General features: G+C 36.1%; 1 protein-coding gene across 4 annotated transcripts in view; it reads right to left on the bottom strand.

Annotated features, from left to right (window-relative positions):
• ripor2 (RHO family interacting cell polarization regulator 2) overlaps positions 1-12,258 on the bottom strand; it is a 55,372-nt gene that overhangs the window by 5,970 nt on the left and 37,144 nt on the right. For 3 of the 4 annotated variants that reach the window (XM_034000054.3, XM_034000058.3, XM_034000056.3), the window contains exons 14-20: positions 11,935-12,104; positions 9,658-9,820; positions 8,740-8,875; positions 6,612-6,773; positions 2,625-2,795; positions 1,452-1,654; positions 407-490 (exon numbers count right to left, since the gene is read on the bottom strand). In XM_034000054.3, coding sequence (XP_033855945.2) covers positions 407-490; positions 1,452-1,654; positions 2,625-2,795; positions 6,612-6,773; positions 8,740-8,875; positions 9,658-9,820; positions 11,935-12,104 — 1,089 coding nt within the window. Of the gene's footprint in view, positions 1-406; positions 491-1,451; positions 1,655-2,624; positions 2,796-6,611; positions 6,774-8,739; positions 8,876-9,657; positions 9,821-11,031; positions 11,115-11,934; positions 12,105-12,258 lie in introns of all 4 variants that reach the window. The other variant, XM_034000055.3, reaches the window with a different exon arrangement.

The following is a 12,258-nucleotide window of genomic DNA, read 5'->3' as shown; positions in this document are numbered from 1 at the left end:
GATTTTTTTTCAGGTGGAAAATAAGGAAAGGGAAGTTTTTATCGTAAGATCAAGTTTTTGTACAGTAATTCAAAGTAACATTACAGTTAAAATGTTAGGCTGTAGTTAATGCAGCTAAAAGAGCTGTGCAGCTTCACTCCTTGTCACTAACCTGACAAGGACCACCTCCATTTCAAAGTACCATGTTTTGTATTTATTTATTTTTACATATTTAAGTATTTACTTATTAGACTGTGTTGAAAATGTCAGTTTGATAGGTGTTTTCTGTAAAGAAGAAAATCTTCTGCTTTTGAGTGTGATGGCAAGTAGGTTCGAAGGGGGAGAAGCCCCTACAGCCATCAACTTTTGAGAGCTGGCTGGGTAATGTAAACAAACTGGAATGACCACTTAAGTAATTGTAACTCACTTTAAGGCATCTAAGTGCCACACAAGCAGACATCTGCAGCTGGATACTGGGCTCCGACAGTGCTTCTGTGTAATAGAGAACTGCCTGTAACACAGAAGACAAACACAGGTATCAGCACTGTACTGATTAGGGGTGTGCCAAAACTCCAAGTAATTACCTTTAAGAAATGTGAAGTTGTTATGTAATCATTAAATTTAATAAAATGTGTTATTACTCAACAAAAAAATGGGGTCCCTTGGTTTCTCGTGTTTACACAATTATTAAGTATCAATCAATAACAATCTGATCGTGATCAAACTAAAGTGTGTAATCTCTGCAATGCATTGTGGGATTGCAGTACTAGGCGAGGTGTTACTGTATCTGATTAAACTTAAAGAAATATACATCCCAGTTTCCACAGCGGTAACTCGAGTTCACGTTTACATGATGAATCAGTTTCATTTTGCAACATATTTTTATTGTCAGTGAAATGTCAGCACCCTGGATGAGAGGAAAATTAGCTTCCAATCAGCTTTTAAAACACAGTGCAGAAGTGAATTGCCATTGATTGGTACTCAATTGTAAAGGTGAGGGTACGGTAGCTTTTCTTGTTTTGAAAACAACACATAAAGAGGTGTATCTTGATTTATTTAACACCTGCCAACAAATACTTATTTGGAAAATATGAGTATCGGCACACCCCTAGTGTTGACATTTACAATCTGTCTCTGCAAATGTTTACTCTTTATTGTTCACTATTACAGCTTGTCTTTAGAAACCTAGGGTTTCTAATTTATAAAAAATATTCCATTCACCATGCACATTTCATTATGTTTTACTATACTTTGATATGCTTTCATCATTTTTCATAAAGGGATCCATTGTAATATTTTACCCATATTGTAAAACAAGGCCAAAGCAGCTGGTTTGCCCTGTAATAACCTGACAATTTCCTTTCCCCCAGCAACATCATGGATGCAGTACTCTCTGAAGGATGAAGCCACACTGACAGAGCGTGTCTGGTTTTGGTCTTTGAACTTCTACACATCACAGAGGTGGAGCTCACCTTTTCTCTAAAGTGTTTGTCCTGTCCGGCTGCTTCAAGAAAGGCTGCCACAGTCTGACTGACTTCAGCGCTGTTTCTGTTGAGAAGTGAAGCGAGAGCCCTGAGTGTTTCTTGCCGTGGTCGCAAGGCCGGGGCCTCCACCTCCTGCAGCTTCCTCAGCACTGTCTCGGGTGGCGCAGTGAGCAGGATCTCCACCAGCAAGACTGAAACGCATGAGTTTTATTTTAAAGAGGTGCCAACGAATATTTTGTATCAATATTGCTTTAAAGCCATTTAAACTTAGTGAATAAAAAAATAACCTTTTATTTATTTATTTATTTTTTACAACTGGATAGGTTTCTAACAAACATTAGGTAAGTGCCTGTCCAGGTAAGATAGACAGCGGGGTAACAGGTGTGACACACTGCTTAGTTGCTTCTGTCTTCTACAAGTGGGTTTTCAAGAAAACATAGGAATCACAATTCTTACAATTTCAGACTTTCCTTTGATGATTTCTTCCACCAAATCCTAATTTCCTCATAGTCCCTGAATGATTTTACTTTATTCTCTAGTATAGCTTCACAATTCATGTTCAAGTTTTCAAACCAGCTGGATTAAGCTAGTAACAAAGCAATGCCTTTCCAAAGCTGCACCCTAAAAGTCTCCTCTCAAACTCTGCGTTCCCATATCTGTTTGACCTAACTTACCTAAACTTTGCTTCACAAGTATCAATAAGCTATCAATAGGTAGAGAACCAAACCCTTGACCCACACACAAAGGGTATAATATTCCATGCACTTGTTTATAAGTAATTGCATATTAAAGAGTATACAGAAGTAGAAGAGGACAGACTAACACTGATGTCTCTCGCCAATGTTAAAAATAAAAGCACATATAAATAAAATCAATTTCCAATCTTCAGCAGCAAGACAATCTGCACCAAAGGATCTTCAAAGGCAGCTAAAGGATGACCCACTTTTATGTATTTCTACATATACCACCACTGAGTGTTTTATAGTGATATCAATGAAACTGATCATTAACCACCTAACCAAATATGGTTCACACTGCAGTAACCCTGCAGGATACTCAAGGCATCTATATTTTTGTTTTATTAAACAGCTTCTTCTGACAGATATGCAGACTTTCAATTTGGAGTATCTGAATCCAATGGTGGTGCTGTAAATCCCATACCTTCATTGGCTGTGTGGAGCAGGTGGTCCTCAATGTTGGACACTCCATGTGTGATCATGTAGTTGTGAAACTGGAAGATAGTTATTACATCTGGCGAGAGACTGCAGCTGGAGGAGGAGGTGGAGACCAGTTCACTTCTGTCCATCATTTCATTCACCACGCATCTGACTGCTGAAACACCAATACAGTTGAATAATAAATACAGTGTAACCAAAGTAAACAGTGAGTCAAATTAGGTGCCCAGTAATTAGGAGCAATCCACCACTTCTTAATGCTATTTTAAAAGGCTGATTGGGGTTGCATCTGTACATGGCCAGAAATACCAGCTGAGCAATTATTCAACTGTTATCATTATCTGATGGGTGAACATTGTTTAATCTAGAAAAGATAATGTATCAAACTATACACAACATCATTTTTTCTTTTTCTTTTTTTTTTTTTACATATTGTATGTATTCCACTGAAAAAATTAAAATTTTACATTACCAAAGTAATTGCTGTTCAAAAGATTTTTGCTGGTTAAATTTGTTAAACTAAATACACACAGTATGTACAGTATTTACATCCCTGTAGTTACCTAGTTATCTAAACCAGTGGTTCAGAAACTTTTTGGACCTTGCCCGCCTTCCTTTTGTCTGTGTTATTTGACCCCCCCCCCCCTCTTCCCTCCCTCCCTCCCTCCACACACACACACACACACACCTACATATACCGGTAAAAAAAAAAAATCCAACATGCCACTGGCCTCTCTGTATCTTACTGCTGTTGTGTTTTTTTTTCTTTTGCACGAACAAGCCACTGATCCATCGTAATAAGAGCAAACTGCAATTTTCAGTTTACTGATTGTGACCAATGCTCACTAACATGCACACCATGTAGTAAGCCGATAACAACGTACATCACCAGATGGCAGCGACTCCATCCAATAATATGCAAGCTTAAAAGGCAGCAGTCAGATACGCAGCATCTTGGAGGTGTCAGCAGTAAGATTTATTAGCTAGCAGTAAGTTGTAAGCATGAGGCGATGGGCATCGATTTATCGATGCATAGTATTGTTTGACATCTAACGATAATCAAGCCTCTGCATCGTTATTGTGTTTAAGCAAAGGAAAGCTTCTGTTTTTTTTTATTTGCAATCTGCAATTATTTTTTGCATTAAGCGCAGAGCTTCTCTGGTCCCCTCAGGGCTGACTCTCTGAATCTGCATGCAACTGAGCTCACCTTCTCCCCCCTGCCCCGCCCCTGTGAGCGTTTACTGATGGGATTGGATCTGGGCAGGAGTCTTCAAACAAAGCAAGTTAAAAGAGCGTTGTGCTAGAATTACAAATACTGTATCGACCGAGCTACAGTGCCTTCTGATGTTTGGCAATTATATTCTAAAGTAAGACGGCAAGAAAGTAATGTTAGGGATACTCTGGTAACACAACTAATTTGTGTGACCATTTAATGAGATGGCACCCTCCCTACAAAACGCCAATCACCATTTATTCATCTGAACTACTCTGGAGTAAAAATGAAGAAAAACAACCAAGATCATTCCAAAAGTTGTATCTTTGGTCAGAAGTATTAAGCATTAAAGCAAATTTATCCCCCCTGATAATAGATTTTGAATTAACAATGATTTCTTCGGGAAATTTTAAACCTATTTAAAATAGGTTATGTACGCTACATCATTTTTATGCAAACTGACTTCAAAAACATCTTGGTCTTAGCACTTCAGACCGTAAGATCAGAAGCACATTGTGTTAACATGATTAAAAAAAAAAAAAAAAAAAAAAAAAAAAATAGCAATGGAGTTTAGTTTCACTGGAGCTCGATCATGAAGTGGGATGTACTGTAAGAACCTATTTACTGTGCATTGTTGGGAAGGACATGGAGACAGTGATGCCCTTAAGTTACAGTCTGAGTCTCACTTATGACTTTGGTTCAAGAAGCCATGAGTCAGACTACACTGTGCGGTTACTAATATATCACAATTTTACATTACGTAAAAACATTTAACATGAAATTTGATGTTGCTGACTAACAAAAAAAATGGCTAATTAGAAAGAGTATAACCAAGGCCCTTTATTTTCAGTTTTTAAAAGATTTTTACCAGAAAATATTGGTTTTCAAAAGCTATGTCGATATTTACAAATTTTCATTCATCCCTGAGTATTTTCATCCGTCCCTATTGTATTACCTACCATATTTACCTGGAAAACTGTGAAATTAATTATTTACACAGATTTTGACCTGTTTTATTTATGTATGTATGTACAATATGTATGTATTTATTTATTTAAAATAAACACTGATAAATTCACAGGATTTTTTTTTTTTTTTTTTTTTAATGAAAAACAAAAATATAGGGCCTTGAGCCTTAAGTAACTCAATTGAGGCCTTGTAAAACATGGACTACTGTATAATATTATTTGGTGAACAAAAACAAATTAACCTTATACACAAAACCTACTATTATTCTAGTGAATTGTGTGTGTGTATATATATATATATATATATATATATATATATATATATATATATATATCTATATATATATATCTATATATATATATATTTTAAATAAATCCCTAACTGGTGACTATAAATCCTTATTTTTTTTCATTTTTTGAAGCAGACAGTACTGCTTAATTACAAAAGACACTTTAATACCTCAGTGCAAGTATTTGAGTTGTCTATCTTGTCTTGAAGTGCCTAAAAACACATTAGTGAAGTCTCGTGTTTCAAAGCCCTTTAAGGAGCATTTGCAATACCCCAAACACATTTTTATTAGATAAAGAAAAAAGTGGGACTTGCCCAGATGGCTTCAACAATAGCATGATTCAAATTATCAACCATGTGTAGTAGCATAGGCCCTAAATAACATTAACATAGGCCCTAAATTAACATTGCTGTATGAAACTAACCTGTCAGTAAAACATGCTGACCCACAATATTTTATGCTGTGCATGTGATACTGGAATCTGAGAACTGTGAGGGAGGTAGTGGCCTGAGGTTGTGTGACCTTGAAGTTACAAAGGTTATCAGTGGAATACAAAGAATAGCTTGGTATAAAGTAGTAATTCTGAGAAAATAACAATTTATGGGACATGTGAGGCGCTAAGACCTATGGCGTGATGTCCGGTGAGCGGGGGTATTGATGTCATTTTTTGGGAGGGAAAAATACTGGAAAGTACAAGAGCGTTTTGGTCTCTTCTAAAAAGGTATAAATCCCCTTTTTCATATGTGAGCCGTGATTTATACAATGACACCCTTTGACTGACACCCTTTAACTGAAAGCTGTGATGCTGCGGACTCCCATTTGTTCCTGATAAGGACCAGTCTCTGCTGCTTGTTTTATGTTCAGGCACTGGATCCCATATAGGTTACTGTAACTGGATACAGATAGAAAGGGGGGAAATTATCCTACCTGTTAACTCCTATAAGGAATCTTTTAATGAATACATCCTATCAAAAGATGTGGTGATGGCCCTCACATTGTAAAGAGACTTTGTGAGTTCTGGAAACATCTCTGCACACTTTAATTGCTGATCTACATTGGGTTTCTCAGATGAGAAACTGAAGAGCAATGATTAAAGTACAAGAAGAAAACAATGACTGTGTTCACTTTAAAGGATTAATACTTGTTTGATGGAAACCACTTGCCAGCAAAAGAAGAGGATCTTTAGTACAGTTGTGGACTTTCTGTAAAATACTTTGCATTTTTGTTTTTATTTTCAGTTTTTTTCATCTAATTCACCAACCATCTTTTTATATTTTTCCTCCTAATAAAAACGCTATTTTGTCCGAGTCATATTTGGGTTTTGTATATTTTAATCTATACTGTGTCTGAGCTTGTATATTTGTGATTGAAACAGTAGGAAATCACACCTTATTTGGTACTTGGATACTTGACCTCAGCTATATTTCTAGCAATTGTTCCTACACAAGCAAATGGATTGTGATGCCAAATGCAGAAGACTTACTACAATAAATGATTTATACCTATAGCAGCACCACCTGGATGTTTCTCCTGAACTGCTGCTGCAAAGCAGTTGTGCATCTGCTTTATGACTCTGTCGACGGAGGCGTGGAACACACTGCCTGGCCCACTGCACTCCTCCCAGAACGAGAGCAGCAGCTTTTTCTCATCAAGGGCTGGGATTGCTGAGAACACAAAGAACATCGTAAGACATGGCTCTTCTATAAAGGGAACAGGCATTACCAGCACTAGCTAACTCCTCTTATCTATTAGCGCAATGTAATGTCTTGGCAAACATTAAGTCTAACTGTATTGTTTTATTGAGTTAATTACCAGACATGTAAAACCTGGCCAAGACACCATGCTTGGATTTGTGTAAATGCGGCCTCTTAAGAGTCTTTTACAATAGGGTTAAATGAATGCAGTCAACTTTAATCCAGATGTAATCAACATCAACCCATTATACACAAAAGATTACTGGCCTGCTATAAATGACAATATATTTGATTATTAAGCACACACATAAGTAAAATCTAAAGCAAATCTAAATCCAAAATGTAATGTTATCTTAAAAAAAAAATAATACAGTACAACAAATAATCTACTCAATAAGAAAAGAATACATAATAGTAATAATTTGATAAAACACAGTATTGAAATATGGCATAAAAATGTTACAATATAGTATTTAGGACACTGCAATGAGTATGTTTAAATATGTTTACAGACTTATTTTCTTTTTAATTATTACAATGTGTTGCCCATATACATTATAGAAGTACTGATTAAAGAATACTATTGTCATTATTGCAATACCTTGTACTATATTTCCATATTTGTTGTACATGTCTTCTGTGTTTTAATGCTTATTTTCCAGGTTAGTCGTGACTGCCTGATACCCTTTTATTCTGAGACTCTTTGAAGTGACAATCTGTCATATAAAGATTTGATGTCTACCATGAGGGTTCAGCTCATTAAGGATATAAAATGGCTAACAAGAAACGATTATGTCAAGAGAACATATATGTCACACTCAATCATGCAATATAGAAACTAAATTGTAAGTGAAAGAATGTTAGTTTTATCGGATACCTTTATATAAAGCCACTAATACCACCTAATGGTTAAACATATTAATCCCACGTAATTACTAATAATAATAATAAAAATAAAAAGTTGCTTAAAGGTAATGTAATAAATAATATAATGTTTTTTAATGCAGTTCATTTGTAAACCTGAATCCCCAAAAACTGACGATAAGTGTAAATGCAAGACGCCATGGCTAAGATGCTTATAAATCAGCATTAAAACACATACAAGTGGTGGCATTTACATTGATAAAAAGCACATTAAATCACTGTAATTGGATTTCTAAAATATTTAGATCTTTTATTTTTCTTCAACAATTTTCTAAACAAGACATGGGAGTTTTTGTGAACAAAAACAAGGTATCATCTAAGGGGAATTTGCAAATTCATACAAGCTCCTCAGAAGGATTCTTAAATAATATACAGTAAGACCATACAGCACGTGTTGCCTTGTCCTTCCATGGTTTACAGGATATATTTTCATTATTGCTGTCCAGCTGCGGAAATAGCCAGCTGAACTCTGCTTGAAACCACTGTTTTCTTAATGGAAAGAAATACCAGTCGATTCTCAAAAACTGTTTAAGATGTCATTTCAGTACAGACTACCATTTCTCTAATGCTTTTTTTCACATAGTTTATAAAATTCAGGGTCTTAAAAAGATCACTTGTGTTTCCAACTTGAAAGTAGATTTTAAAGAATAAGAAAAAAATAACAACTTTGTATTACTTTTAATTTGTATATTGTATTTGGAACTGACGCCCGTTTTTGGGCGGACACCTGAAAATAAGGCATAACTGTGCATTGACCCCATAAACACATAAAAGTGCTGATAACATGTAGAAAATGTATTACAAATTGCATGCCATACAATATATGTATGAAAGAATATACAGCTTGTAAGTATATCTTCTACAAGGAGAAACTGGCAACCATCAAGTGATAATAAGAAAACTACACCCAACACTACAGTATAATGTGAACCGAAATATTTGATTTTTTTACCTGGAGAAATACTATGATCTTCCCCTGTCTGTCTCTGTAAGATTTTACAAAGGTACAAACCTTCTGCCGCAGAGGTAATGCCTCCAGGCCTCTCTGTGCTGATCTCCCCCAGGTTCTCCAGCACCAGGGTCTGGCCTGTGAGTTTCTCCAGAAGTCTCCTCTGAGCAAGAGCATTTCCCTCTGAAGAGACAAGTTGCTGTCCAACAGAATAAAGGAGAAATATCATTACACTGCCGGAACTACTTCTATTTTCTCTCAAATAAATTCAAATGTAGATTACAAGTCATCTCAACTGAAACATAGCAACTGTAGTAGCAAAAGTATATCAGATGTTAGGCTGTATTTGTTCTGAATCATTCAGTTTAATGTAATTTAGATTTTCTGCTGGGTTCACCCTTTTCTTTAAAAGTGCAAGGCTTTACTAAAAATAAATACAGTAAGGAATTCAGCATGGCGATTATTCCAGAATAAAGGCGTAGTGTTTTTTTTTTTTTTTTTTACCTTTACATTTACATTTGACTCTTAATGCAATAAAATGAAAATATTTTAACAGCACTTAATTGCAATTATCCCCTGCACGTTCAGTGCACTGCACACAGCAGTTTAGAAATCAAATACTGTACTACCGACAGAAATTATACATTGATATGTCATACTGTACTAAGCAAGATAATTTGTGGTGAAGAATATTTATACCAAATGGTGAACAAAAAACGAGCATAACTTTGGCATGATGCAAGTTTGAATTGTTTGTAAACACAAAGTAAAATGGATACTTGAAAAAGTATGTTGTCTGTATCATTGATATGGCAACAGGTTTAAACAATGTGGTGTAATTTTTTTTTGCCCAACTCCTGTAATGGAACTGAATGAATCATAGAACAAAGATGTGCAACTAATATGGAACCTATATCTCAAAGTGTGCTGTTATTTAGGTACATGTACATCAGGTAGGGTGCTTAAAATAACTTGAATTACCTGTAAGACTTGGCTGCAATACTGTAAGTGTTTAACAACTGTTATGTCCAGGCTGTCATTCCCTGTGGTGAGTGGTAGAGGACTACCTGCTACGCTGTTGCCGACTCCTGTGTCTTCAGTAAGAGCTTCACTCAGGTGACCTCTGGCTTGTGGGTGCCCTGAACTGAGTAACCATGGAAACAAAAAAATCATGTCACTAGGGAGCATGGCAGACTTTTTCACACCAAAGACATGTGAATAAGTGCCTACATTGCATGCAGTATATATGTTACAGTAAAAGTCTGAATATTGTCAAATCTTATGATTTAATCAAAACCGTAAATGTCAGAAATAAAAATATAATGCTTTACTTCGGACATTTACCGGTAAATCTCAAGAATAACCACGTGGCTTTGGCTAATGACAGAATGTCTCGATTTCACGCATTGTAAGGCTTCAAGTCCTGTGTAGCTCCAAGTGTAGCAAGAGTCTACCATGATGAGAGAAGTAAGTAAATATATATATTCCGTGCCTGTATTTGTTGTGTTTTGTGTCATAACCAGTGTAATTTTCTGTTGAAAAAACAAAGGTCCTAAATTATATAATTAGCATTTAACAGAATGTTATTTTTCATAAAACTAGTATGTATTTGGAGTACAATATCCTTCAACGCCATTGTGAATTGTTTTATACACAAATTTGCCAGAATGTTGGTTGTTCTACATAAGTGGATCACAATTTTGTTCAGTACCATGTTGAAGTTGATTAGTGATTATTTTGTTAATGGAAAATGTATATGCAGAAATACATATATTTTTTGACATTAAATATTTTCTTATAAATTGACAATTTCTAGCAGGAATAAATACACCTGCATTTACCAATAAGGTTAGGTAAATCATAAGATTAACCGGTAAATGTCTGAAAATCTATTTATGTCTTCATCATTTTGGACATTTACCACCTTATTTGGTAAATGTTGACATTTACCGGTAAAACTTGAGCTTGACCAGACTCTGACTTGTACCGTAGGAACTATATGCTCAGGTAAGGACAAAAATAGGTTTTCATAAGGATACAATTTCTGATAAATCGCACTCTGCATATACAGCAACAAATGTAACCAATATTGATCCCTGACGATAAAAAAATGTACGTAGAGCATAAAATAAATTACACATATACCGTACAAAAAATTAACAAGTGCATCTTCTTAAGAAAAGAAAAAGGATGTTTGACACAAATGTAGTTTTTACTAGCATGGTGTGTGATAAATCGAGAATATGCTCGCAAATTGTCTTCTGTCAAATGAAAGGCAATGACATCAAAGCTGGAGACAGTAAAAGGAAGACAGACACAAGTGTGAACCCACTATGTTACATTCATCACTCTTACATTCCAAAGGACACCCACACCATGCTTGTTAACTCTGCTACTGTGTTATTGTTACTGACAATCCACTGCAATGAGTCACAGGGCTACAGAAAAGACAGAGTAAAAAAACAAGAGGCATTAGTCACCGGGCTTAAGAGGCTCTGAACATTGTGTGTCACACAAACACACATCAGTCAAGACAAGCCTTCAGAACAGAACATGCTAATGTGTTCTGACAGCAAGAAAATATTTTTTTGCTCTTTTAATGTTATTGTCCAAATCTTATATTTGCCTAAACTCAGTTCCACTTGGAATTTTTGGAAGCAGAAAGCAAAATTGTAGTTAAACTGCTGGTACACAAAATGGTAACTGACATTATATAGAGGTTGTTTATTATTGTCAGTTTGCCACTGCAATGCTGCTGTGAAAATTATTTGAAGAAAGCCATCAGGAGATTTGGTATGCCTTTGTGAAAATGCAGCTATTGCAGTAGTCTGGTGATATTCTTTGTGCAATGTTACCCATATTTAGCAGTAATGCAATGACATGAGTACTGTAGGTGGCATTTATAGGGACCTTTATTACCCACTCCAGATGCCAAATTTCCATGCTCTATTAAATGTTTTCTCACAACTTAAGTGGCTTACTGATTTAATATATTATATTATCACACAGTAGGTGTCAAGTTATCAGATTGTCCAGCACTAAAACTAAAACTTATACCGTGCTATCATGCTTCAGGTTCATAAGTAACACTGAGAAAAGAGCATTTCAAGCCAGCCCTGTCCCTTGACTGATTGTGTACTGATGAGACCCTGTTTTAGTGGTGTAACCCAGCCTTCTTTGAAGCATCAGCAAGAGGGAAAAGGAAGGAGAGGGTTGGGGTGGGGGGCACGTTTTGACGGCAGACTCCCTCCGACTCACCCATTCTTCTCTGTCTCCATGTCAAAGTACACAGAGTGAGGAACTTCCCCATCATCACCATTGTCATCGTCGTCAAAGTCTGAGGTGTTGAGGAAATCAAAGCTTTCTAAAGCGTTCTCAACAGTCAGACTTAAACTCGAAGACCTGCTTCTGTGTACAGCTGGCTTGCACTACAAAGCAGAACAAATAAGTGAGGACACTAAAACTCTGGAATTGGCACAGTTAAGATGTCATACACATGAGTCTGCTTTCTTTTCAGTGTACGTGAGGGTGTACGTGTGTGTGGTGGGGGGGGGGGTGGTGGTGGTGGTGGTGGTGGTGGGG

This window comes from Acipenser ruthenus, chromosome 4 (genome assembly GCF_902713425.1).
Source record: "Acipenser ruthenus chromosome 4, fAciRut3.2 maternal haplotype, whole genome shotgun sequence".
Taxonomy (NCBI): Eukaryota; Metazoa; Chordata; class Actinopteri; order Acipenseriformes; family Acipenseridae; genus Acipenser; species Acipenser ruthenus.
This window is presented reverse-complemented; position numbering and strand designations above follow the sequence as displayed.